Below are 24,537 nucleotides of genomic sequence, written 5' to 3' on the forward strand. Positions count from 1 at the left end.
CTCTATATAATAACATTTAGCATTGAATATTTATTATTTTGTAAATTATCATATTTTTATTTTTTATATGCATTAGAGAAATAGTATCAGAAAATATATTCGTAAAAAACTTAATAAATTTATCTAGCATCGATAATCATATTATATTTGTTAATTTTGTTTAAATTTATATACCAATTTTGACTAAAATAAATTATTATTTTTAATTGCTATAGTCCATTTTATATAGTTACTATTACATATGTATTTTATCACAATATTAAATTAAATTATTTAATGACATATATTTTACGTGGACTTTTGATTTGATAATCACATGGAGATATCGATGCCTGATCAGAAAATTATTCGTTCTTATGTGAACATTAAAATCTCTTTTTATACATTAACTATAAAACATTATTATACCAATAACTATCTTTCATTATTTTTAATATTGAATTAATATATTATATTTAGAAAAGTAACATGGTATATATAAATTATTCTTATATTATTTGCACTGTTCTTATAACGCAAAACGCCTGAGCATATGCAACCCAAAGATTAGTGATCTGACAGGTGCCACCACCTTGCGGAATAATTTGTCCTCTTTGAATATTTGTCTTCAGTAACGTATTTTGAAATGTCATTTATTTTACATAAATATTTATCATTATATAAAAACCATAAGATATTTGAGATAATAAAATAAGAAAATCTTAATTTCTTTTTTATTCGAAATAAAATTTAATATAATAATGTTATCCTGAATCAAGCAGTTATTGATTTTGCAGAAGTTTCTATTATCTTTATTAGAACATAGAAAAACTAGACGAAGAAATTTCTTATCTTTAACAACATAATTAACAATATATTTTTTTATTTTATATTCTTTTGGAAATTTATAAAGATTTTCTCATTTTTTAATGAAATATTTTAATAAGAAATTAATAGTCCAAAAAGGGGGCAACTAATATGCTAGAAACGTTCATGTCAGTTTCACGGTCCCAGAATGCTGATGGTATCTATCTAGCAAAAGAAGGTAAAGGGACGTGAGGGGTTCTTTTTACGTTGGTTTTCAGTGAGCTCACGCACGTCGAAGGCGTTCGTCGACGTTCGTTGCGGTCTGGATGCCAAAAATGGCGTTTCTCGATCGTTTTACTACCATCAACGAATTCAACATCGATTCCTATTAAAACCTTACCGATTATCACAACTCAAAAAACAAATAAAAGTAATAGAAACGAGATCGTTTCGTCGGTGCCGGGTTTTTGACGAGTGAATGATCGATGAAAATCTACGGCGTTGTCGTGTGTCTCCTCTTTGCATAACGACTTTTTCTATTTGATAAAAAAACGAAATCTCTATTCGAGGATCAACTTAACGTAAATATATAATATAACGATGATTTTGTGTGTCAGTCATATCGTATCATTGTGTAAAAAAATGATCTCTCTTATTTTTTTAATGTTTTTTGTTACATATCCTTTCGTTACTTATTGTCCTATATACATATCCAATGCACATATATTGAATATTTATCTGAAAACAAATTGTAGTTGATTATGTGTTTTGTGTAGTTTTATTATATTTAGTGTGAATATATTGTGTCATTAATGTGATCCACAATTTTCCGATTATAACTTTCATAACAAATTAGCGTACATAGTGAAACCGCTTCCTGACAAATTTTTTATTACTAGTTATTACTATAATTAGTAATATGAATAAGTTTTTTTCGAATACATTCCATTCGATTTGTTAGGTAGAATCACATGCTTAATCTTTTTTTCGGTTGTTTAGAAAATAAACACGTTTTACAAAGGACACTTTGAGATGCTTCGAAAGAATAACAATACAGATATTTAAGTGACTAATGTATTTCTTCTGTACTTGGTTACATTAGTCATTACAATTGTGTTTTGTCATTCGTCGTCGATTGTTTTACGTAGTATATATTCTTCGCAAAAGAATTTTCTACGTATTCGACATGTCAGAGATTATATCAATCATTTTTAATGAAACGATTGTGTTTCAGAAATTCTATATCGTAAAAAAAAAAGAACAAAAAAAAAAATAACTAAAAAATACGTACGAATTGTAAATTTCATTAGATATCGTGGGTGAAAGTCGAATATATTGTAAGATAGTTTTATTCGTTGTCTGAATATGCGAAAGTGCATGCAGATTCTCACGCTCGGTCCATCCTATCTCTATTCTCGATCAAAAATTCCATCATCTTCAGAAACATAGAGCGGTAAAAGTAAAAAAAAAGTTGATGTCTCTTTTTTTTCGATTATAGTGCTAAACTCTCATGTGGGTACAATTTTTACATGCTGACGTAAGCGTACCGGGCAAACGAGGTTTCAAGCTTACATTGATGATGTCACATCTTGTCATTTTGAGACGAAGCAAATAGTTATATTCACATTGCAATTAAGATGTCATATAATTTTACTCCTATATTTTCATGAATTACGTTAAGTTCTCTTTCTCTCTCTCTCTCTCTCTCTCTTTCTCTCCTCCCCCCCTCTCCTCCCTCCCTCCCCCCCTCTCTCTTTTCTCCCTCCCTCTCTCTCTTTCTCTCTCTCTCCTCTCTCGTTCTTTTCTTATACTCGAATCATTAAATGTCGCTGGAAGTTGCCTTTCATCGTGACTTCCTGCGTTCTCCTGCGTAGTATGTTTAAAAAGTAACCGTCAGGATATCAATAGGCCGTTCTACAAGTTTGAATCGTTATGTATCATGATAAAAATCGATGAACTAGATCAGTGTTTCTCAATAGACTGTGTGTTTAATATCGAAATTATCTCGTCAACATTGTAATGATACCGACGTATCGATCCTTTCATAATAACAATTTTTCTTTCCTTTGAAAATGTTATTGCATGTTAAAGGAAGAATGAGATTAAAAACGATAGAAACGAAGGAATAAAAACAAAAATCGTTCGACTTTGATCTATCTTGTCTGTCATGTTGATTATGCAAAAAGAAATAAAGAAAGGCATGGCAGATGTAAAAAAACGCGTACGCCTGTCACGCATGATCGTCGATGATTTGGTAGAAAGTATTAACTAGGCATGTCAAATATATTTAACACAAAGCATATACTACATAATTTAATTCATAAAAAATTCTTCTCAAATTTACATAAATTTACTTCTCCAAATTAAGTTTTGAATTAAATTTGACATATGTCTGATCGTAGAAAGTACAGGGTGCGCAAAAAATTCTTAGACTTGTAATTTTTGAATTATCTAGAAACATTTAACCCATCCTGTGTAATGTCAAATATATTTTACAAAACATATACTACATAATCAAATTTTTGAAAAATGATTTTTAAATTGATATAAATTTATTTATTTGATTATGAATTTAATAACATGGTTCAACGTAGAGAATAAAAATTTTTCACAGGCATATTTTACAAAGCACATATTAAATAATTTAATTCTTAAAAACGTGTTTTTTAAATTAATACATTTGTTTATTTAATTAAAAAGATTGAATCTAACTTGACTTTATATAAATTTACTTTGTTACATAAATATTTTTAATAATTTTTAATTAAATAATTGAAGATTTGAATTAAATTTAACATGATGCCTCATATAAATAGAAATATCGAGAGTCAATAACGAGACAACTTTTCGATTGTCTCCTTGAAGGAATAAGAATGCAGTCGACCGAGCAGTTAAGACCAGAGCAACTGGTGGGCCTGGTAGCTCGATCAGCCGAGGGAACAGCCGCGAAGGGCATGCCAATTAAAGGTCACGAGGACTTGTGGGTGGAGATTCAAGCAAATACATTCAGGAATTGGGTGAACGAGCACCTGAAGCATGCGGCCGATGTAGGTAGCGATCCTGTTTTGGACCTCGCCGAAGATTTTAGAGATGGTACACGTCTTTGTGCTCTTGTTGAGGTTCTCACTAAAAGACGTTTACCACGATGGAATCCAAGGCCAGCGAATCAGCATCATCATCTTGAAAATGTCTCGACTGCGTTACAGGCTATCGAGGCGGATGGGGTGAAACTCGTCAATATCGGTAACGTTTTTTTTTCGAAATTAGCGTGAATTTTAAATAATTTTTTTCTTTCCGATTCGTTGGGAAAACTTTCTATATAGTTACGAGCTGGACAAGCAAATACATCATTGTTTGCGTTTACCGATTGAAAGATAAAGCTCGTGCCTAGCATGTTAGAAAGCAACATGCTGCTCGCTTTTTAACTAATTAGTCGTCGTTATTTCACGTAACGCTAGGAGGTATTGACCTCGGCCGTGAGCACGTCTTCTTCCTCTGTTCTCAGACACGCTTCTTTCTTTCTCTTTAATGAATTTATTGCGAGATACATACTTCTTTGAATTCTAAACAATTCATTGTTTTATATCGCGAAATAAAAAAGATGGACTACTGACGTAATGCTAAACGAAAGAAAGAAGATTTACGCGATTGACACGTTATAATTTTATTAATCTATCAAAGGAATTCCTTTCGATGAAACTTAGATGACTAATTGTAAGATAAAAAAAATAAGAAATGTTCTCACATTTTGATCATCGGATGAGTCAATCGTCGTTTATGGTTAATATGTAATAGCATACTATATACAGATCATTGTTAGAACAATCGGTCTTTTAAAAGCTATTAAAAGCTTTTAAAAGCTGTTTTTTTTTTCAAAAGAATCTTATTGTTGTTACGATACTGGAATACAATCGATGTTACTACTTTGTTACTTCGGTATTGTTGATAAAAACACTTTAAAGTTATATCATATTACATCTTTTTTCTTTCTTATCGAGAAAAACGGAACAAATGAATAAAGAACCAAGTTTAATGTTCGAAACGATCGAACGAAAATGATTTGCTATGGTGGTATTTATGGGGGACTCCGTCCTCATTTTCACGAGTGCAGGTCTCTTGTATCGTTACGTCACGCCTTTGCAAATCGATGCTCGAGGTCGTTGCCTTTCTTGTGTTGTACCGGCGCCCACGAGGTCGCTTAAAGCCGTCATTATTGTACGTGTACGGTTACCGACCAATTTAATTCTTCTAGATGTAACAATGATAAGGCAATACATTTGAAAGAAAGTTTCATTCTAAGCTTGGTTAAATGAATAAAATAGAATAATATTGAAATTCTTCCCATTCTCTTTGCTTTCCTTTCTACATTTATTAGACGGATCATGATTTTATAAAATACTTTATGTACTTCTATGTATTACATTCGTAACAATTACGATCTTTTATTATAAAGATGAATTAGTAATTAGAAATATAATTGTACGATAATTTGTAATCCCCTTATAAAACGTAATACGACAATAATACAAAAATTTTTATCAACGTAAAATATTAATATTAAAACATTAACTTTATGAAAACAATAAATGTTCAAAGTATTCATATAAAGAGTCCATATTACTAAATGTATGCGAATTTATTTCTACGATTTCTTTCGATTCATAAACGATTATAAAATGTTATACGTAGGACGTATATTTTTTTATATCAAATCATTTTTTAATATCATTTTCGGAGATATACATGTATATATATATATATGTGTGTGTGTGTGTAATTATAATTTCCTTTCAGGAAATGTCGACATCGTCAATGGAAATTTGAAACTTATTCTCGGCCTGATATGGTCGCTTATTGTGAGATACCAAATAGGCAAGTCCAAGTTCCCTCCAAAGAAGCTGATGCTTGCATGGCTCAAGGTCAGTATACGTAATTGCATGAAAGACCTTGATGCAGACAAGTATAATCTACAACAAAAATATAACGCCTTGATCTCCAATTCGACGATATTATTTTATAGTGAGAAAATCTCATTTTATATATATATATATATAATATATATATATATATATATATATATATATAATAAGTAATGAGATATTAACTCATTGAATTAGCACTGTACATTAACATATGTTATTATAATTATATATGTTATGTAATAATTATTTTAGGCTGTTTTACCAGAATGCAGAGTAAATAATTTTACAACCGATTGGAATTCTGGTGTATATTTAAGTGCACTATTGGATTATTGTAAGCCTGGATTGTTCCCACATTGGCGTCAACTCGATCCTGATGACAAGTATGATCATTTTATGACCTTTTTAATTATAATATTTCATATTTATCAAACGTCATATATTCGTGTTATTATGTTTCTTGTGGTATAGCGTCTACAATTGCCAAAAAGCTATGGAAATATCGAAACGAGAATTTGATATTCCTATGGTGTTGGAACCAGAATACCTTGCGTCTCCATATTTAGATGAACTCTCGGGAATGACCTACTTATCGTATTTCATGAAAGAAGGATCACCCGGTTTCCATGCCACTTTACGATGGGTTAACTCACGTTTACCTCATGAACCAATACGAAACTTTAGAGTAAATATAATTATGAATAATAAATAAATCAAATAAAAATATATTTAACATTTATAAATATTTATTTACTTTTCTCAGACCGATTGGAACGATGGTAGAGCATTGTGCGCCATCGTTAGAAATTTAGGTGGACCTGCTCCATCTTACGAAAAACTTCATACCGATCCTTCAGCTTGGGAACACAATTTGCAAATAGGTATGTCCATCATATTGTTATTTTATCGATATAACGTGTTGTAACGTTCCCCCTTATATATTTTGAAGGTATCGATGGTGGTAAAAAACTAGGCGTGGAACCCATTTTGAAAGCAAAAGATATGGCAGATCATAATGTCGAACATTTAGGCGTTATGGCGTACGCAGCGTATTTTCAATGGGTGAAACCTCGCCCTCAAGCAAGCGAACAAATTGTCGTTCATATAGATAGTACATCCGCTAGAGTACAACAGGCAGTACGTTGAGTTATTATTTGTCAATTATACTTTCATAAAGTTACTTCAATCTTTACGAATCTCAGTAATGTTATAGACCATTGTTTCGATGATTCGTTCTATTGGACACAATGGAAGTCTTTCTATATTGTTTAAAGTTTAAAATTATTGAACCATATTCACAGGCACATTTCAAACTGGAGATGCTTACCAAAGAAGTTAACACACGAGAAGTTAGAGGTGAAGTTATAAGTCCGAGTGGACGAGTCGAATGTAGATTAACTTGGAATGGCGTACATGGAAAAGGAACTTTTGTACCTACTGAAGTTGGAATGCATAAGGTTTGTATAACATGAATTTTATTTGAACATTTATATAAATAAATATTTGAATTATTGACAGTGTATTTTAAACAAATTTATTTTTATAGTTAATGGTATATAATGACGGAGAATTAATCAATGGATGTCCCTATTACTTCAGAGTTTTACCTGCCTTGACCAAAATCAAATCGCCCGGTATGGATCCTTGTGCAATTGGATCTATCGTCGAGGTTCTAGTCAATAGTTATGGTGAGTTTATCAAAGAAAAAATGAAGGTTTATATTTTCTAATAACGAATTTCTAAATATTTATTTCAGGAACTAGTCACGATGGGATCGATGTTACTGCATGGTCACCGACAGGAAGACCATTGGCATGTCCAGTTAAAAAGAATGATGGTGTACATACAGCAACATTTCAACCAGATGAAACAGGTGAATGGAGTATAGCGATAACGCATAATGGAAATCATATACAAGGTGGTCCATTCACTTGTTTTGTGTTCGATCCTAATGGAATCAAGGTAAATTGTTTAATTCTTATGACACACATTCTATTTCAGATTATGTGTATACAAATAAATAAATCTAATACTTGTCATTATCTTTTATAGTTACTCGATACAGATGGTGCTATGCCAGGTCAACCATTTTCCTTTATTGTTGATGCAAGAGGAACAGGAGGTCTCGGCGATGTAATCATAGATATAGTACATGATAAGCAATCTATTTCTTATAGAATGGAAGATATTGGACATATGCAGTACCATGTCTCATTTGTTCCCTCTGATGCTGGGAAATACAGAGTTTATGTTTACTTTAATGGATCAGACGTCAGAGGTTCTCCATTTTCAATAAGAGTTGGTACTCAGAAGGGTTCGAGAAGATCAAAAGAATCAACATCCAGTTTAGAACGATCGAAAGTATCCTCTCTTGAAAGACGTATGAATGGATTAAATGTTTCCATTACGCCAACTCGCGGCAGTCCTGTTCAAAAGATTTATTCCACTACTACGTACAAATCAGCTAGCCCGACTCAACACGTTACCGATTATTCACCCGTACACCAGCATTCTTCAACATATAAAACTTCAAACAATTATAGCAGCGAAAATTCAACATATCATAAAACAAATTCTTTAAATCATTCACGTTCTCCGAATCTTAATCAAAGTCCTGTATCTAGAAACGTTCATAGTCCTTCTATGATCAAAGAAACAAAGGAAACATATTCATCAACAACATATAATCGTTCGAGATCACCAGGAACTCAGACTCCGAGTTTAATAAAGGAATCAAAAGACATTTATGCATCCAGCACTTTAACTAGATCTCGATCACCGAATCTAAGCCCAGCGTCTCCAGGATCGCAACATTCACCGACCATCAAGGAATCAAGAGACATTTATCAAACTGGTTCCTTAAATAGATCTCGCTCGCCCAATCGCAGTCCTATGTTTCGTAGTGCTACGCAAAGTCCTGTCAGTAGAAGTTTTAGTCCAAGAATAAGTGATAAAGAAACCGGTTATAATGGAAGAAGTTTTATGGACAATAGTGTTGTCGATACAAGTAGTAACGTAAGAGTATCGTCTATGGTGGGTGGTACTTCTCGTCGTGATTCGTGGGACGCCATAGCCAAAACAAAATCTTTGCTTTCTTATGGTAGCCTAGAATCCCTTGCAAATCTCACTAATAACTCTCCGATAGCTGAGCATACGACAAATACTCAAGATCCTACAAGTAATGATTACAAAAATGATTATCATGCTTATAGTACGAAAGATACAACACAAACTATAACGAATACCGAGAAATTTACCAGCGAAACTCAAAGTAATCGTACGCAAACTCATGGTATTCTAAAAAATAAAACTAATAATTATTATAAAAGCGTCGATACTGCAGATTCCACACATGATCGATATGTCAATAATGGTACTTACGTATCAACGCAAATAAAAAATTCATCACTCGTTACTGGGAGCGCTATCGAAATATTACCTGTTCATAGACCAACAACCTTCACTATTGATCCGAGTGTAGATCCCAATAAAATTTCTGTTAATGTTACAGGTAAATGTCATTGTCTATAAAATACAAATTACGTCAAATTAGATAGATCAGGTAAAATTTCCTTGTTTATTTTATAGGTCCAAATGGTAAACTTATACCCATTCAGAAATCAACTCTTCGTGGCTTAACGTATACGATAACTGCTGAAGAAGTCGGAGAACATATCATACAAATTTTGCTCAATGGACAACACATCAAAGGATCGCCATTTAGGTTGATACATTAGCTCAGTAAAGATTAGATATAAACATTTTCGTACACGCTATAATTTTTTTAATTGTATACGTTTATGAATTTTAGATCACAAGCTTACAATGCAAGAGCTATACAAGTTGGTCATATACCGAATGGAGTGGTCAACGAACCAGTTGAATTTGAAAGTATGTATTATTATTATTCAACTATCTCTAATTATATTTACTACAATCTTAGATGTATAATATTGTTATAGTTGATGGCTCGAGAGCTGGATCTGGAAATTTAGAAATTTTGGTAAACGGTGGCCATGTTACGAGTTTTGTTAGAGCGCTAGGTAGTCAACGTTTCTTAGCATCATTCGTACCTCATGAAGCTGTTACACATTTGGTTGAAATGACATTCAATGGCGAAGTCGTTCCCGGTAAGTTTTCATACTATCATTTTAATTTTGTCTAACAAAAGAAAAAAAAAAAGAAAATAATGAAGCATTGTCAATCGCCTTCGTTTTCTTTCATGACGTTATCCATTAAAAAAAGGTTCGTAATCGAGAGCTGAACGAATTATTTTGCATTTAACTATGGAATATACATGCATATGTATGTACCTCGTACATGCATGCATACTTGTATGCGATTCAACGGAATGCATGGCACTTGGCAGTACCATCACAGATTAAAAAGTAGGAAAAATCAGCATCGTTCATGTATTATTTGATTAAACGCAATATAAGTTTTATACATATTATTAAAATTCTTCCATAAATTCATCAATATTAAAGATGTTTTAATAATGAAGAATTATCATTTTAACGATTGCATTCTCTCAAGCATAAATTCTATTATAAAATAACGATTATTAATTTATACATGAATCTATAATGGAGACATAAAAAATATTCGTATAATGTATTTATTTAAACTATATATACTTAGAAAGGTATTTAAAAATCTTATTAAGAAGGCCGATACTCAATAGGAACTCGATAGTTTATAAATATTAAAAATTACCATTTCTATTATCACGAGAAACTTTCACTCTGCCTTTATACCGTTGCCTTCATTCTTCAGGCACAAGAATAATGATTTTGATGTACATAGCTCTATAATATACAATGACCGAAACAAATGTCTATATTTGTTGAAGGAAAAAATTCGATTAGTAACGATTTATTATTCATTTTAAAGTGTATCATTATTTACGAATCAACTCTCTCGAGAAATAAAGATGTTCCTTCTGTCTGTTTATTACGGAGTTGGCTTCCATTCGTATATACGTACTACATATATGTGTATATATGCGTTTACTTCCGTGAACATTGCTTAGATTCTTTCTCGTTCGCAAGTAATGTACCCTCTCTAAGTCAACAGGTCATCGATCAGGTCATTGACTTACGATTTCACGCATTCAAGTGTTGTGCTACTGACCCAAATACACGATACGTTCATCGTTTTCTTTACTTAGTATTTTTTCTTTTTCTTTTTTTTCTCTTTTTTTATTTCATATACGTCATTTCCTTTTTGTATAAGACAATATCTTCAGCCATGGGTTTCCTGGACGATTATTATGATCCTATATCTCTCACGCTATTTAAGACACCGCATTATGCACCTTGATCACATAATAGGCGTACAAATACGTGCCTACTCAGGAAAGGTTGATCGAGTAAGCTTCTTCTCAAAGATGGAGTACGTTAAAATTGTTCCTTTTCAAGATCTATCACATCTATAAAAGGAAACTCACATTTATATCTAGCAATGAACGGAAATGTCGCGTTTTAACGGTAAAATCGGTGACCATGAATAGAACGCTAAAGTATATGCGTTATGCCACTAGATAGATTGTGAAGAATATTATATAGATGCCATATAAAGAAATGCATTCTCCACAGTGGTGACCACGTGTACGTGATTCGTTACGCTACGTAGATGTCTTCTATGTTAGGGCTACGTTTTGACGTTGAACTTCACATAGATGAGAGAACTTTTTATTGGATTCGTTTGAAATATTTCAATTATCCATTATACTTGCTGAGATGATCGGTATCTCGTAATAGTTTATTGAAGTCTTGAGAAATGTTTGAAAATAATCCAAATTATATATCTATAAAGCGTAGGTGTGTTGAACTATGAAAGTACTGTCAGTGTATAGGCGTATTTGGTTGCGTACGAAGGGATTCAACTTCTACCTACGTATATCTCATGACTTCGATATATTAATACGTCATAACATTTTGTAATGCCTTGGAAACATCAGCTTGATGTTAAAGATTAGATACCATATTCTTTCTCTTTCTCTCCCTCTCTTTCCCTTTCTCTCTCTCTCTCTCTCTCTCTCTTTCTTCTTTCTCTCTTTCTTTTTTTCTTTCTTTCTTCTCTCTCTCTCTTTTTCTCTTCTTGTCTCTTTCTCTCTCTCTCTTTTTCTCTTCTTGTCTCTTTCTCTCTCTCTCTCTCTTTCTTCCTCCCTCCTCTCTCTTTTTTTCTTTCTCTGGTAATGAAGTAGGAATGTGAAATTGAAATGCCTTGCTTAAATCTATCAGATATACGAAATGCATGTCAATAAAAAATTTTCTTAGATACTAATGATTACAAACAGAGCGTTACTTAATCGCATAAATCTTCTTTCGTTTTAATGGTGCTAATGACATAGATCATTATACTTCATATAATTAAAGTACACGTTTATTTCTTTCTTTTCCCTTCTTTTATTTAGTGTTTTTACGCTAGAGCGAGCATGAATGGGGCAGTTATTATTTATTGAGGAAGAAATACCTACATCTTTTTTCTCGCGACACCCTATAGAATAATTCTTAAAGCCTTGTGATATGTGGAATGTGTGTATTACCATACCAAAGAATTTATCACTGATCTCTTTCTTTCTCTTTAACTTTCTTCTTTATTCTACTTCGTTGTAATTTCTTTCTGTCATTATTCTGATTCAATCTTACAATTAGATAGTGCTTTGATGATTATTGAAATAAACAAATTCTCTTCCTTCTTCAATCCAATTATCATTTCTTATTTCGTAGATACTTGTTAAAATTGTAATATTTAGCACCATTTAGCACTATTTAATTTACTTGTAATTAGTGCTTTAAAGTTAAACATTTTGATACATAGATGTCGCGATTAGCTACGTTATAGATTTTGTAATTCGAATTATGACTCCTTGAAACGAAATATATCTTACGTAAACAAGTTCAATTGTGGATCAATTGATTCTCTTTAAAACGAAGTAGTTATTAATAAATGTATTGTTACGTTAGACAAATACAAATTGAAAATTGTTTATTGAAAAATACCATGCATAAGTTTATAATACAAAATTCTTTGGAAAGAAATCAATCAAATTGTAAAGTTATTTTCGAGATTTTTGAAACAACGAATTGTGTTCTTTGTAGAATCTGTTATATCTGGAAATGGATTGTGGTTTATTGTATTTAGATACTTCGATAGAAGTGTAATTGAAAAAAGTCAATAATTATTATAGTAATAAGAATTATATAGGTTTGTTCTTACGCGAAGAAGAAATAAATCGATCAAGAATTCCTTTGCCAAATTGAGATTGACTTTTCTAGGTTATAAATAATGAATAAACAATCGTAGCGAATCGTAAATTTAAAATTCCCGCAACAAACTACCTGATCATTCGTAAGCACCTGTTTACATCGATTGAATGTGATCGTAAGAATTTCTCATACGATTTCTCGTCGAATAATTATCAGGTCGCGAAAAAGCATCTCGTTGCTAATTCGACGATTTACATTCTTATACAAAATAACGGTTTGCTTTCCATTCTTTGCCGATCTCGTGAAATTGATCACCCATGTCTGTCTCGTAGTACTGCATTTCTTTTTCTTTTTTTTTTTTTTTCTTTCTTTCTCTCGAAAGATCCGCATCACGAACGAGGGTTTCTATTTGCGGGCGACCTTAAAGTATCGAAATACGCATATCGAATGTCTTTTGCGTGTGCATACGTAAGTATGTCTCTTCTTTATGTATATACATAGACGAAGGAAATGAAATGAGAGTTCATTACCGTACTAAATCGTTCGTATCTATAAGATTTTAATCACTTGCATTTTTCATTTATATAACATTAATTTTATTTTATGTATGTAAAATTAAATATATATATTATCTGTAGAACGTTGCACAAAAACAACGCCTTTATAAAGCAGATGCAAGATATTATACTATTCAAAGTATTTTTCTATTTAATTATAGTTTAATTATAGTTAATTATAGTTTCTATTTAAGAATTTTTTTACTCTAATGTTAATAAATACAAATATTATTATAATACGTTAAATAACTTCGTGTATATATATATATAATATACGTAAATACGTAATAATCGTTTCAAAAAAGATTTCGTCATTTTGCTAATTGATTTCGTAATAAATAACAACATTTATAATCGATTTTCATTGTAATATGAATTACAATCACACATTGAAATTGGTTACTTCATTCGATATGACAAATCGAATGAAGTAACCGATTCCACAAAATTCCTGTAAAATTAACATAAACAGTTTAATAATGACATCGTTTTAATATACGTATATTATAAATTTGATTAAAAGTTCATATGACGATAATTAATGACGATAATTAATGACAATAAATATGACGATAATTAAAAATAATAAATCCGTAATATTTCGTTTCTTCAAAGTAGAAAGAGAAGTAACGCGAAGAATTGTCTTGAAAGATAAAAGATCAATTTTCGGGCGAATCCCTAAAATGCATCATCCTACATTTAGCGCGTAACTGTAGTTGTTGCATACCCGTTGTAAATACATGTGTAAATACTCATCGACGCTAAAAGTATGCAAGGAAGATAAGAAAGTGTAGTGGTGGGGAGAAGAGGCGGGAGTTTGGAACGCTTAACATAAAACGTCACGAACACCATTATGCGTACGGCCCTGGTTTTGGGCCCAAGTGCCGGGTCTGCCAAGAAGCAGGGGAATAGCAATACAGCAGCTCAACAGCGAGCAGCAACGCTCGTCCCGTCGTTGTTCGATTCGGTTGAGTCCGTCGTGAATCGCGCGATCCGCTGACGTTTCTTATTCTCTCTGTCTCTTTTTCCCGTTACACACACCTGCGTATCTCTTCGTTCCATCGTACGTCTATATGGCTTTTCTCGATCGTTCCACGTTCGTCGTCCTACGAGATTCTTCGCAATGAGGCGAGCTTGCCTTTCGATTGCTTGCCGTTTGGCCGTGACGTCGAGCGTCGTTGAAAAATAAAAAAGAAGTGAAGCAAAATTAAGTTTGGCCAACTATACGAAAGAAACGTACGCGTCTCCTCTTCGTCAGTATATATATATGTATATATATATATTTATATATATATATATAGTATATATATACTCACGTTGATGCATCGTGTAGTGTGTTTGTGAGATGCTTAAAGCAGTGTCGTTTTGAATGCAAAGTTTTACGTCGTTCTTTATTTAAGATTAATCTGTTCTACTCAATCTGAATCAGATTGGTTCTAACTTCTTTTTTTCTCCCTCTCCTTTCTTCTTTAATCTCTTCTTCTTTAGGGCTTTTTCTTTTTAGTGCTTTTTAGGATTTCCCTCGTCGAGCTACAGGTGGTCACAAGGTAAATGTAATGATGAATTTCAAAATGAGCTTAGTGCTTATACTCGTCGTCCGTTAGGTCGCATTCTTTCCTTTCTTCTTTCTTCTCACAATCGCTTGAAACAGACTCGTTTCTCCCACTACCATTCAATACCGTCTTTGGTGATGTTACATCCTCTTTTTTATTTCTTTCTTTATCTTTATTGAAAAGAAAATAGACTTGCATTTGACAGGAAGGTTAGGAAATCTCCTTATTGGTGTTACGTTGCACTTCCGGGAAATTGGAATTTGACACTAAAGAAGGGGTTGCGCGGGTAGGAAGTTGATTTTATACCATTTTAAAGATTACAATTATATTTAATAGAAATACTGAAATAAAATAATAACGGTTATTTACCAATATCAAATCACCATCAAAATACCTCTTGTTTTGTTATTAATTTTATAAATTAAAAATTTTTACATAATGCATAATGTTATACAGTTTTTTTATAAAATTATTAAGTAATATATAAATAGTATTGAAATCTTGACCTAATAAATTCATTTATGATATATATTATAGTATTATACTAATAATTTACATCAATTATAATATGATGATAAAATCTTAGGATCATCTTGGCGAGTGACAATCATGCCAGCACCAAAGATGTCTGTTATTGGTGAATCAGTCAGATTGGTACCTGCTGGTAGTCCTGCATCATTTGAATTATCTGCACTTGGCTTCAGTAGTAATGAAATTGATGTACAAATTTTAAGTAAGTTAAATATTTTCAAATATATACCTCTATTATTATATTTTTGTAATATGTATATTATCAAAAATATTGTAGCACCTTCAAAACGACATATATCTGCAAGAATAGAAGAAGAATCTGGTCGTACTGGAGAATTTCGTGTTGAATTCACACCAACAGAAGTCGGAAGTCATCTTGTAGAAATAAGCATCGCGGGACAAAAGCTACCGGCAGGACCTCTTGTTGCCAAGGTGTATAACAGCAGTTTGATACAAGTCACTGATGTACCTAGCGCTGTTGTTGGTCATGCCTGTCAATTTAGAGGTATAAAAAATAATTCTTATAAATCATATAATATATTTAGTAAGTCTTATTCCTAATTTATCTTTATATAGTTGACGCAAGTGCAGCTGGTGAAGGTCAATTAGAAATATCTATAAATGAAGGAGAAGTACCAAATCATGTTCAAGTTGTGGGCGGTGGACGTTGCCTTGTATCTTTCACCCCTGAGATTGCTAAATCACATTACATTGATATAAAATTTAATGGAGAAGCTGTACGTGGATGTCCATTTATTTGTAATGTGTCCGACACGAGCAGAGTCACATTAAATTTAAATCATTTAGAATTGATACCTGTAGATCAACCGGCTAATTTCCACATGGATGTTGATGGAAGTGGAAGTGCTGAACTTGCGGTTTCCGTAAGGGGTTAGTTATATAATATATTTATTTCTATGTTATAGGTATACAATTTAGGTATACAATAGGAATAAAATTTATTGATAAAAGTAACATATATTACTTGTCACTTAATATGTATATAGTACATAAAGTCAATATACACAATTACTGCAAGTAGCTTATTGTTTGTTATATATTATATTTGTACTTCTTTCTACTCACATAATAGAAATGTATAAAATATTTTGGAACATTTTCAATTTTTTTTATGTATAATTTTTTATTCTATATATTATAGGACCAAATATGGAATTACCAGTTAAAGTTACTGGTGATATAAATAGTGGCTTTACAGCTGAATTTATACCAAGAGATGTAGGTGTACATTCAATTAGTGTTGAATATAATGGTCATCCAGTAAATGGTACACCATTTTTAGCCAAAGCATTTAATGCAGACAAAGTATTAATTGGCCCTGTTGCAAGAGGTAGTGTTGGACAACCAACACATTTTACTGGTAAGTAAAATAATTAAAATTTGTATTGACACTTCCTTCAGTTAATTCTTAAACATTTGAATATTATAAAACCTATAGAAAAAAATATATTATATTTATTTATTATTATTTTATATAGTTGATGCAAGTCAAGCTGGTGAAGGAAATTTGGAGATTACAATATCTGCTCGTAGTCAAAATATCCCCACTCAAGTTACGCCTCAAGGCAATGCTCGTTTCTCAGTCAGTTTTGTGCCTTTCGAGGCATGTGAACATATCATTAATATAGCCTTCAACAAACGAACTGTACCAGGCTGTCCTATAATAACAAGGGTGGGTGGTGATAGCCATGTAACTGTAAGTGGACAGGCATTAAGCAGTGCTGGTTTAGGAAGGCAAAGCTATCTTACTGTCAGTAACGTTGCCGGTAGCTTGGAAGATTTAGAAGTTAATGTTGAAGGTAAAGTATATGTAAAATTTATATTATTAAACAATATTATCCTTACTCCCATCCCTCACTAATAATTTAACTTTATGTCAGCATGTATATCTCTAGTATAAAAAGTGTTCATCACTGTTATGCAAAAGTCAACGTTTTTACACAAAGATCTTGTATTATTATAGTATACGTTATGCACCTTGTGATTGATTTTTTAAATATAAATATGTAATATTCTAAACAAGTAATATAAAGTTTACAAGGCTTGAATTACTGACCATCAAGTATATTTAAAAACACCACCTTTTTTTAACCAACTGGAATCACTTTTATTTGATATTATTATATGTCCTATTTATATCTAATCTAAGTAATAAGATTTTCAAAGAGTATAGTTATATTATACAGAAAATGATCTTAGTGTGCTCTCTTAATTTTTGGCTTGAGAGCAATTCTCTGTTTGTTACAGGTCGGCCAGCTTTCAGACTACGACATTACTAGACCTCTAAAGATATACTAATTTCACTCTAACTTTAATACCTGGACTTTTATGAAATATATGGTGGTGGGTTCCTAACTACAATCTCCTGAAGATCTTTGCGTAAGAGTAGTACAATTTCCACCTCCTTTTTACATTCCTTATGCATTATTAGTTACCATTATAAAATCCTGTAAAATCAGTAGTTGTGAACTTATCCTTGTGAATAGCTATGCACGTAGTAACTAACATATTCTGATCACATGCTCACATTTATTAGATTCATGGACATGTATTTAATATGTTCAAGCCATTAATTCTTGTGGTGCTATGCCTTTATATGGTTAGTTATTAAAAATTATATTGTAACTAAAATTATATAGCCATTGATCCTGATCTATTTACATAGTGCTATAATAAATGTGCCAATATGATATAATTTTATTATTATGAATGCAAGAACTTTGCTTTCCGAAGAAGAAAGTTAAATAGAAACAAAACTTTATTATTATTTAATAGATTGTTAATATCTCATTAATCCACAGCATTAAAATTTTCTTTAGTAATGCGCATGTAAAACTTAATGATTGTTATTTTAAAAGCTGAAAAAAGAAAAAAAAAGGAAGCAAAGATAGACTAAGAGAAACTATACATAGCATCTATTATTACTCATGATAGGTCATGTAACTAATACTCATTATAATCATTTAAATATATTTTGCTTTATAATGGGCTTAGTATAATTTATAACTTTAACAAGTAAGAGTAATAGATAAATTCAAATATTACATTTCATCTCTGGTGTTCTTGCGATCCACCTTAGTAGTTGCCTGACTAAATTGCATTAAAAACTAACCGGCGGACTTGATAGGGCCCAATGGACAGGCCGTACCAGCTCAAGTCACTGACAACAAAGATACAACATGCACCGTGGCATTTACACCAAGAGTAGTAGGAGAACACAGAATAGCAGTAAATTATAGAAATATTCCAGTGGCTGGCAGCCCCTTCAGTTGCAAAGTATATGATGTTACTGCCATCAAAGTAAAGGATGCTAAACGAGGTGTTATTGGTACACCTGTTACATTTTTGGGTATATGCATTATAAATTTAGCAATTTAATTTTTTCTTGTTATTTTGTATTATTGTTCAATTAAAATCGTTGATTTTAGTGGAAACAAGTCAAGCAGGACCAGGAAATCTAGAAGTTACTGTAAATGGAGGACGTGTACCAACTTCTGCTCAAGCACAAGGTCCTCATACATATGCGATATCATTTACTCCTAGAGAACCAATTGTGCATACTGTTGACTTAAGATTCAATGGTGAAGATGTACCTGGAAGTCCATTCAGTTGTCAGGTAAGTTTTGTATAATTAATTGATCGATTTATTGTATATATATCAATAATATTAAATATTATTGTAATACTATTTTAAATATTAGGTCAGTGATACAGCTAAAGTATTGATAACTGATGGGCTAGAAAAAGTATCTGTAAATCGTGTTGCATCGTTTACCATAGAAGCAGATTCATCTTTGGGAACACCTGTAGTAGAAGTATTATCACCCACAAGAGAGAGCTTACTAATTCACATTAAACAAAGTGCTCATGGATCATATACTGCTGGATTTACACCAAAAGATGTTGGTATGTATTTACATAGAAAAAGATACTGATTTTTATATCAACTTTGTTATACAAATATAATAATGAAATAAAATATAATATAGGTGATCATAGTGTTGAAGTGAAACTGGGTGGATCTCACGTTGAAGGTAGTCCTTTTCTTGTAAAAGCTTATAATGCTGACAAGGTAAAAGTAACAGACATAAATAGTGGTGTTGTGGGCAAACCTGTCTTTTTCAGTAGTAAGTTATATATTTTTAAACAATGATAATAAATCATAAGAAAGTAAATAATATTTTAATATATCAATTTTTATACTGTTATAGTTAATGCCAGTCAAGCAGGTGCTGGTAATCTTGAAATCATAGTCGCAGTCAATGGTAAAAATGTACCAAATTATGTACAAAGTGAAGGTAATGCAAAATTTAGAGTTAATTTTAAACCACAAGAAGCTGCAGTACATAGTCTTAGTGTACGTTTTAATGGGGAACCTGTACCAGGTAAGAAGTAATATCTTAGCTTTTTTATAATATAATATATATTGTAAGATTTAAGACATATCTTTATATATCATTGCTAGGTTCACCATTTAGTTGTAAAGTAGTTGGTGCAGGTCAAGCAGTAATAACAGGCAATAATCTAAAAATGGGTGCTGTTAAGCGATTGATTTCTTTTACTGTGGATCCACAAGCACCTTCAACAAATTGTGATGTGATTGTCACGCCACCTTCAAATATAGCTCTTCCTATTACAATAGAACCTATTGATGGAAAATATAATGTAAGTTTTGTACCTACAGAAGTCGGCAGACATAATGTTAGCATATTAGTAGATGGAGAACCAATTAAAGGGTCGCCGTTCGCTTGCAATATTTATGATGTGACTAAGGTAAATTTTAAATGATATAATATATTATAAATATACAATATTTACAATATAAAATCTTTTATTATAAATACGAACAGGTCCATGTATCTGGTCTTACAGAAGCCTTATTAGGTCAAGCCACAACTTTTACTGTAGATGCAGCAGAAGCTGGAGAGGGAACATTAGAATTGGTAGTAAGCACTGAAAATAATACAGTTAAAGCTGAGGTAGTTGCTTGTGCGCGTGGCCTTTATGACGTAACATTTGTCCCTCAAACCACAAGCACTCATTATGTTAACATTAGTTTTAATGATGATAATGTCCCAGGTTTGTGGATGATATTAAATACTAACATTATTTCAATATTTTCATTGTATTTCATTGAGTATAAAATTATTTAATATCATTTATTTTTTCCAGGTAGTCCATTTAAATGTCCTGTTACTACAAATATGTTAGATGGACCTTCTATGATACGAGTTGGAAATACAGCATATATGGATTTGGATATGTTAGGTCTACAAGGACCAGTATCTGCAGAAGTAACAGGTAAGTTGAAATTTCAGGAAAATAATTGAATTATTTGTTATAATTTAAAAATTATTACACGCATTATATTTTGTGTAGGTCCAGATGGAATAATTATACCAAGTACATTGACTAAATTATCTTCTACTTTATATAGAGTAGAAATTCGAACTCGTCAAGTTGGTACATATAGTGTAATGTTTAGTGATGGTCATAAAGTTATTAGTTCTCAAACTCTTCAAGCTTTTGATCCAAGTAAAGTATCTGTTAAAGAAGTTGCTGATGTAGTTTGTCATCGTCCTGGAACAATCCTAGGTATTATTATTTTCTAATAACATATACATATATATATATATATATATATGTATATAACATATATATGTATGTTGGGAGTGTGTATCAGATATATAATATTGAATCTTATTTAGTTGTTGCATCAAAAGAATCTGGACCTGGGAAATTAACTGTAAATGTTCGAGCTGGTGGAGCAGATGTTGATAGTTTAATTCGCGAAGGAGATAATGGTGTTTATGAAATTGTTTTCCATCCAACACGTGCAGCTCCTCACAAAGTGCATATCAAATATAATGATGTTCATATTTCAGGTATATATTTATATGATACATTTAACATTTGAATAAATTAATTGTATATTACATTCTAATGTTATAGGAAGCCCATTAGATGTAACAGTACGTAGTCCTACAGGTGGACGAGAAGTAACTGCAACTGGTTTAGGATTGTATCAATCATGTGTTGGTAAAGTAACATCATTTACTATTGAGACATTAGGACGTCCTGGGAAAGAATTTGATGTTGTGATCAGTGGTCCACAAGGTAATGCAGTACCTGTGAGATGTTATCAGCATAGGGATGGAAATTTACTTGCTGAATTTACTACTAATTCTGTAGGTAAGTGTAATGAATGTTTAATGATGAAAGATATATATACATATATATACTGCGATAATATATGTATTTTGATGTATTTTCTCCAGGTACATATAAAATTGATGTCTTGCATGGTGCAAAACCAGTTTTAGGTTCTCCTTTTTTCTGTCAAGCATTTGATGCTTCAAAAGTAAAATTACAAGAATTAGGGCCAATGACTGTAACTGTTCATGATCACATTGCACTTAAATGTAAGTTGAGTTACCTAATATTCTACAATATCCTTATTTGTTGTTCTTCAATAATATGTTAAAATATATAATTATAGTGATGAAAACGGAGGCTGGAATGGCAGATTTAGACGTAACCGCAACAAGTCCTTTAGGACAAGAACTTCCTTTACAAGTTACTCCTCTTAACGATGGAGCAGAAATGATAGAATTATCACCTAGTGTTCCTGGAACTTATATGATTAATATTACTTATGGTAAGAGATTAAAATTTACTTTTGAAATATATTAATTTAATTTCAACATGATTAGTACGAATACTCATTGGCATTTATGAACAGGTGGATGTTCTATTCCTGGCAGTCCAGTAGCTTGTACAGTAGATGCTGCTGGACAAGCTCGTGCTAAAGGTGAAGGTTTGCTAAGTGGCCATGTAGGTAAATCAGCTCATTTTATTGTTACTGGCACAAGAAGTCCTCCAGCAGTGCAGGTATATATGAAGAAATTGACACATGATTTATATATATATATTTAAATTTATAATAATAAATATTATTAATGTATGTCTCATAAATAATAGGTGGATGGTCCAGATAGTGTTTCTAAAGCAACTGTAGAAGCAGGTGTTAATCCAGGAACTTGGAATGTATCTTACATTCCTATTGAAGTAGGTGTATTTGACATTAGGGTTGTTTCTGCTGGTCAACAATTACCTGGATCCCCTTGGCATCCAAAGATTATAGACACTCGTAATCTTCGTGTTATTGGTAAATTATTTTATAAAATCATATAATAATAATCATATATATATATATATATATGTTTATTATTATATCATCGTTTATTATATATATGTATATATAATGTTATAATAATCTTTACGTATAGGTGGATGGACTGCTGTTTGTGATGATATTGGTCGTTTAAAATTACACCCGTCTAATAAAATCAGTTTTGACACTGCAGAAGCAGGGCCTGGTGAACTCACTGGAAATATCGGAGATCATCCATTGACATTTGAAATGACTTCTAGTAACAGACTGAAACTAGTACCACCTCATTTATCTAGTGGAGAACATCGTTTAGAAATATTTTTTAATGGTGTACCTTTTCCTGGAGCACCAAAACTTGCATATGTTCAAGATCTTGAGGTTTTTAAATTAGATATTATAAGATTAAAGAGTAATGTGGAGAAATATATCAATATTATCTTTGTTATAGCCGCCAGTACAAGACACTAGTAGAGTATTATTGCGAGGTCGGGGGTTAACTTCAGCAAAATGCGGTGAAGAAGTTAGTTTTATAATAGATGGTTCTCAAGCTGGTAATGGTACTCCAAAAGTACAACTTTTCTCTCCTACTAGTGAACTTAATGTAATGCTGCAACATTTGGGTGAGATAAATGAACTGAAAATACAAATATAACTATTATATTGTACATCATACACTTTAAAAAATATACAGGTGACAGTGTATACCGTGCAAGTTATATACCACAAACACCAGATCCACTTCTAATGACTGTCTCATGGAATGGCAGACAATTAAAAGGATGTCCTTTACAAATTAATGTAACGAGCGCAGCAGATGCATCAAGAGTTATCTGTTCGGGAGATGGTTTAAAACATGGCATTGTTGGACAAGAGATAAGAAGTTTTATTGATACAAGAAGAGCAGGACCTGGTAAAAAAATTCTTATAACATTTCTGATCTATTATCATATAATATATTTAATAGTTTAACATTATTTTAAGGTGAGCTGACAGCACATTGTGTTGGTCAACATAAAGTAGCTTATTGTGAACTTTATGATCATGGTGATGCAACGTTTACTCTTAACGTGAAACCTCAAGAAGCAGGCCGACATGCTTTAACAATTAAATATGCAGGAGAACACGTACCAGGTTCGCCTTTCACGCTACGTGTTTCTGGAGCTCCTGACGCATCAAAAGTATATTATTTATAATTATTTACGAAATATACTTTATAACGGATTTAATTTGCATTACCAAAGAAATAAATATATGTTTATTTCGTAGGTTCGAGTATATGGGCCAGGAATCGAACATGGTGTATTAGCAACATTTCAATCTCGGTTTATCTGTGATACTCGAGGAGCTGGCGCTGGTCAATTAACAGTGAGAGTAAGAGGACCTAAAGGTGCATTTAGAGTTGAAATGCAAAGGGAAACTCAAAAAGACAGGATAATCCTTTGTCGTTATGATCCAACAGAGCCTGGTGATTATAGAGTAGAAGTACGCTGGGCTGGTGTACTTGTGCCTGGTTCACCATTCCCAGTTAAAATTGTTGATACACAAGATGAATTATTAATGCTCACACAGGTATGTTATAGCCATTAATTATGCAACTATATTACATAAGTAGAATGATTTGATTATAATAATTTTTTTCAGGGTGGAGATAATTATTCGACAGGCCATCATACTATCACGTCATGGCGTGGGTCGCAAGCTATATTGTAAAAAATTGTCATATAATATTGTTATTACTTTATATGGACTAATAATATATTTCATAATATATATCATTGT

The 24,537-nt window shown here is 32.0% G+C and overlaps 1 protein-coding gene across 6 annotated transcripts; it reads left to right on the top strand.

Annotated features, from left to right (window-relative positions):
* Positions 1 to 1,069: 1,069 nt before the first annotated feature.
* On the top strand, positions 1,070 to 24,530 carry jbug (filamin-type immunoglobulin domains fbug). Of its 6 annotated transcripts, none has more exons than XM_035865938.2 (40): positions 1,070 to 1,367; positions 3,652 to 4,029; positions 5,581 to 5,705; positions 5,961 to 6,091; positions 6,180 to 6,393; positions 6,472 to 6,589; positions 6,658 to 6,845; positions 7,010 to 7,165; positions 7,255 to 7,396; positions 7,465 to 7,670; positions 7,761 to 9,219; positions 9,297 to 9,432; positions 9,520 to 9,599; positions 9,671 to 9,838; positions 15,619 to 15,765; positions 15,841 to 16,068; positions 16,140 to 16,454; positions 16,726 to 16,944; positions 17,063 to 17,383; positions 18,712 to 18,933; positions 19,013 to 19,200; positions 19,286 to 19,490; positions 19,574 to 19,711; positions 19,796 to 19,969; positions 20,050 to 20,357; positions 20,435 to 20,663; positions 20,757 to 20,885; positions 20,964 to 21,179; positions 21,293 to 21,469; positions 21,537 to 21,776; positions 21,863 to 22,006; positions 22,084 to 22,242; positions 22,327 to 22,475; positions 22,566 to 22,752; positions 22,874 to 23,136; positions 23,207 to 23,378; positions 23,450 to 23,668; positions 23,740 to 23,936; positions 24,025 to 24,327; positions 24,400 to 24,530. In XM_035865938.2, exons 2-40 carry the CDS (start codon positions 3,660 to 3,662, stop codon positions 24,466 to 24,468), a joined length of 8,811 nt encoding a protein of 2,936 aa, XP_035721831.1. In that variant the 5' UTR covers positions 1,070 to 1,367; positions 3,652 to 3,659; the 3' UTR covers positions 24,469 to 24,530. The 6 variants fall into 6 exon arrangements, with proteins under 6 accessions (XP_035721831.1, XP_085516563.1, XP_085516565.1 ...); XM_085660437.1 differs by lacking the exon at positions 1,070 to 1,367 and adding an exon at positions 2,715 to 3,058; XM_085660439.1 differs by lacking the exons at positions 1,070 to 1,367; positions 3,652 to 4,029; positions 5,581 to 5,705; ... (9 more) ...; positions 9,520 to 9,599; positions 9,671 to 9,838 and adding exons at positions 14,389 to 14,715; positions 14,968 to 15,026; positions 15,216 to 15,318.
* Positions 24,531 to 24,537: the final 7 nt, after the last annotated feature.

The sequence above is a fragment of the Vespa mandarinia genome, chromosome 11, assembly GCF_050613455.1.
Source record: "Vespa mandarinia isolate Hongniang chromosome 11, ASM5061345v1, whole genome shotgun sequence".
Lineage (NCBI taxonomy): Eukaryota > Metazoa > Arthropoda > Insecta > Hymenoptera > Vespidae > Vespa > Vespa mandarinia.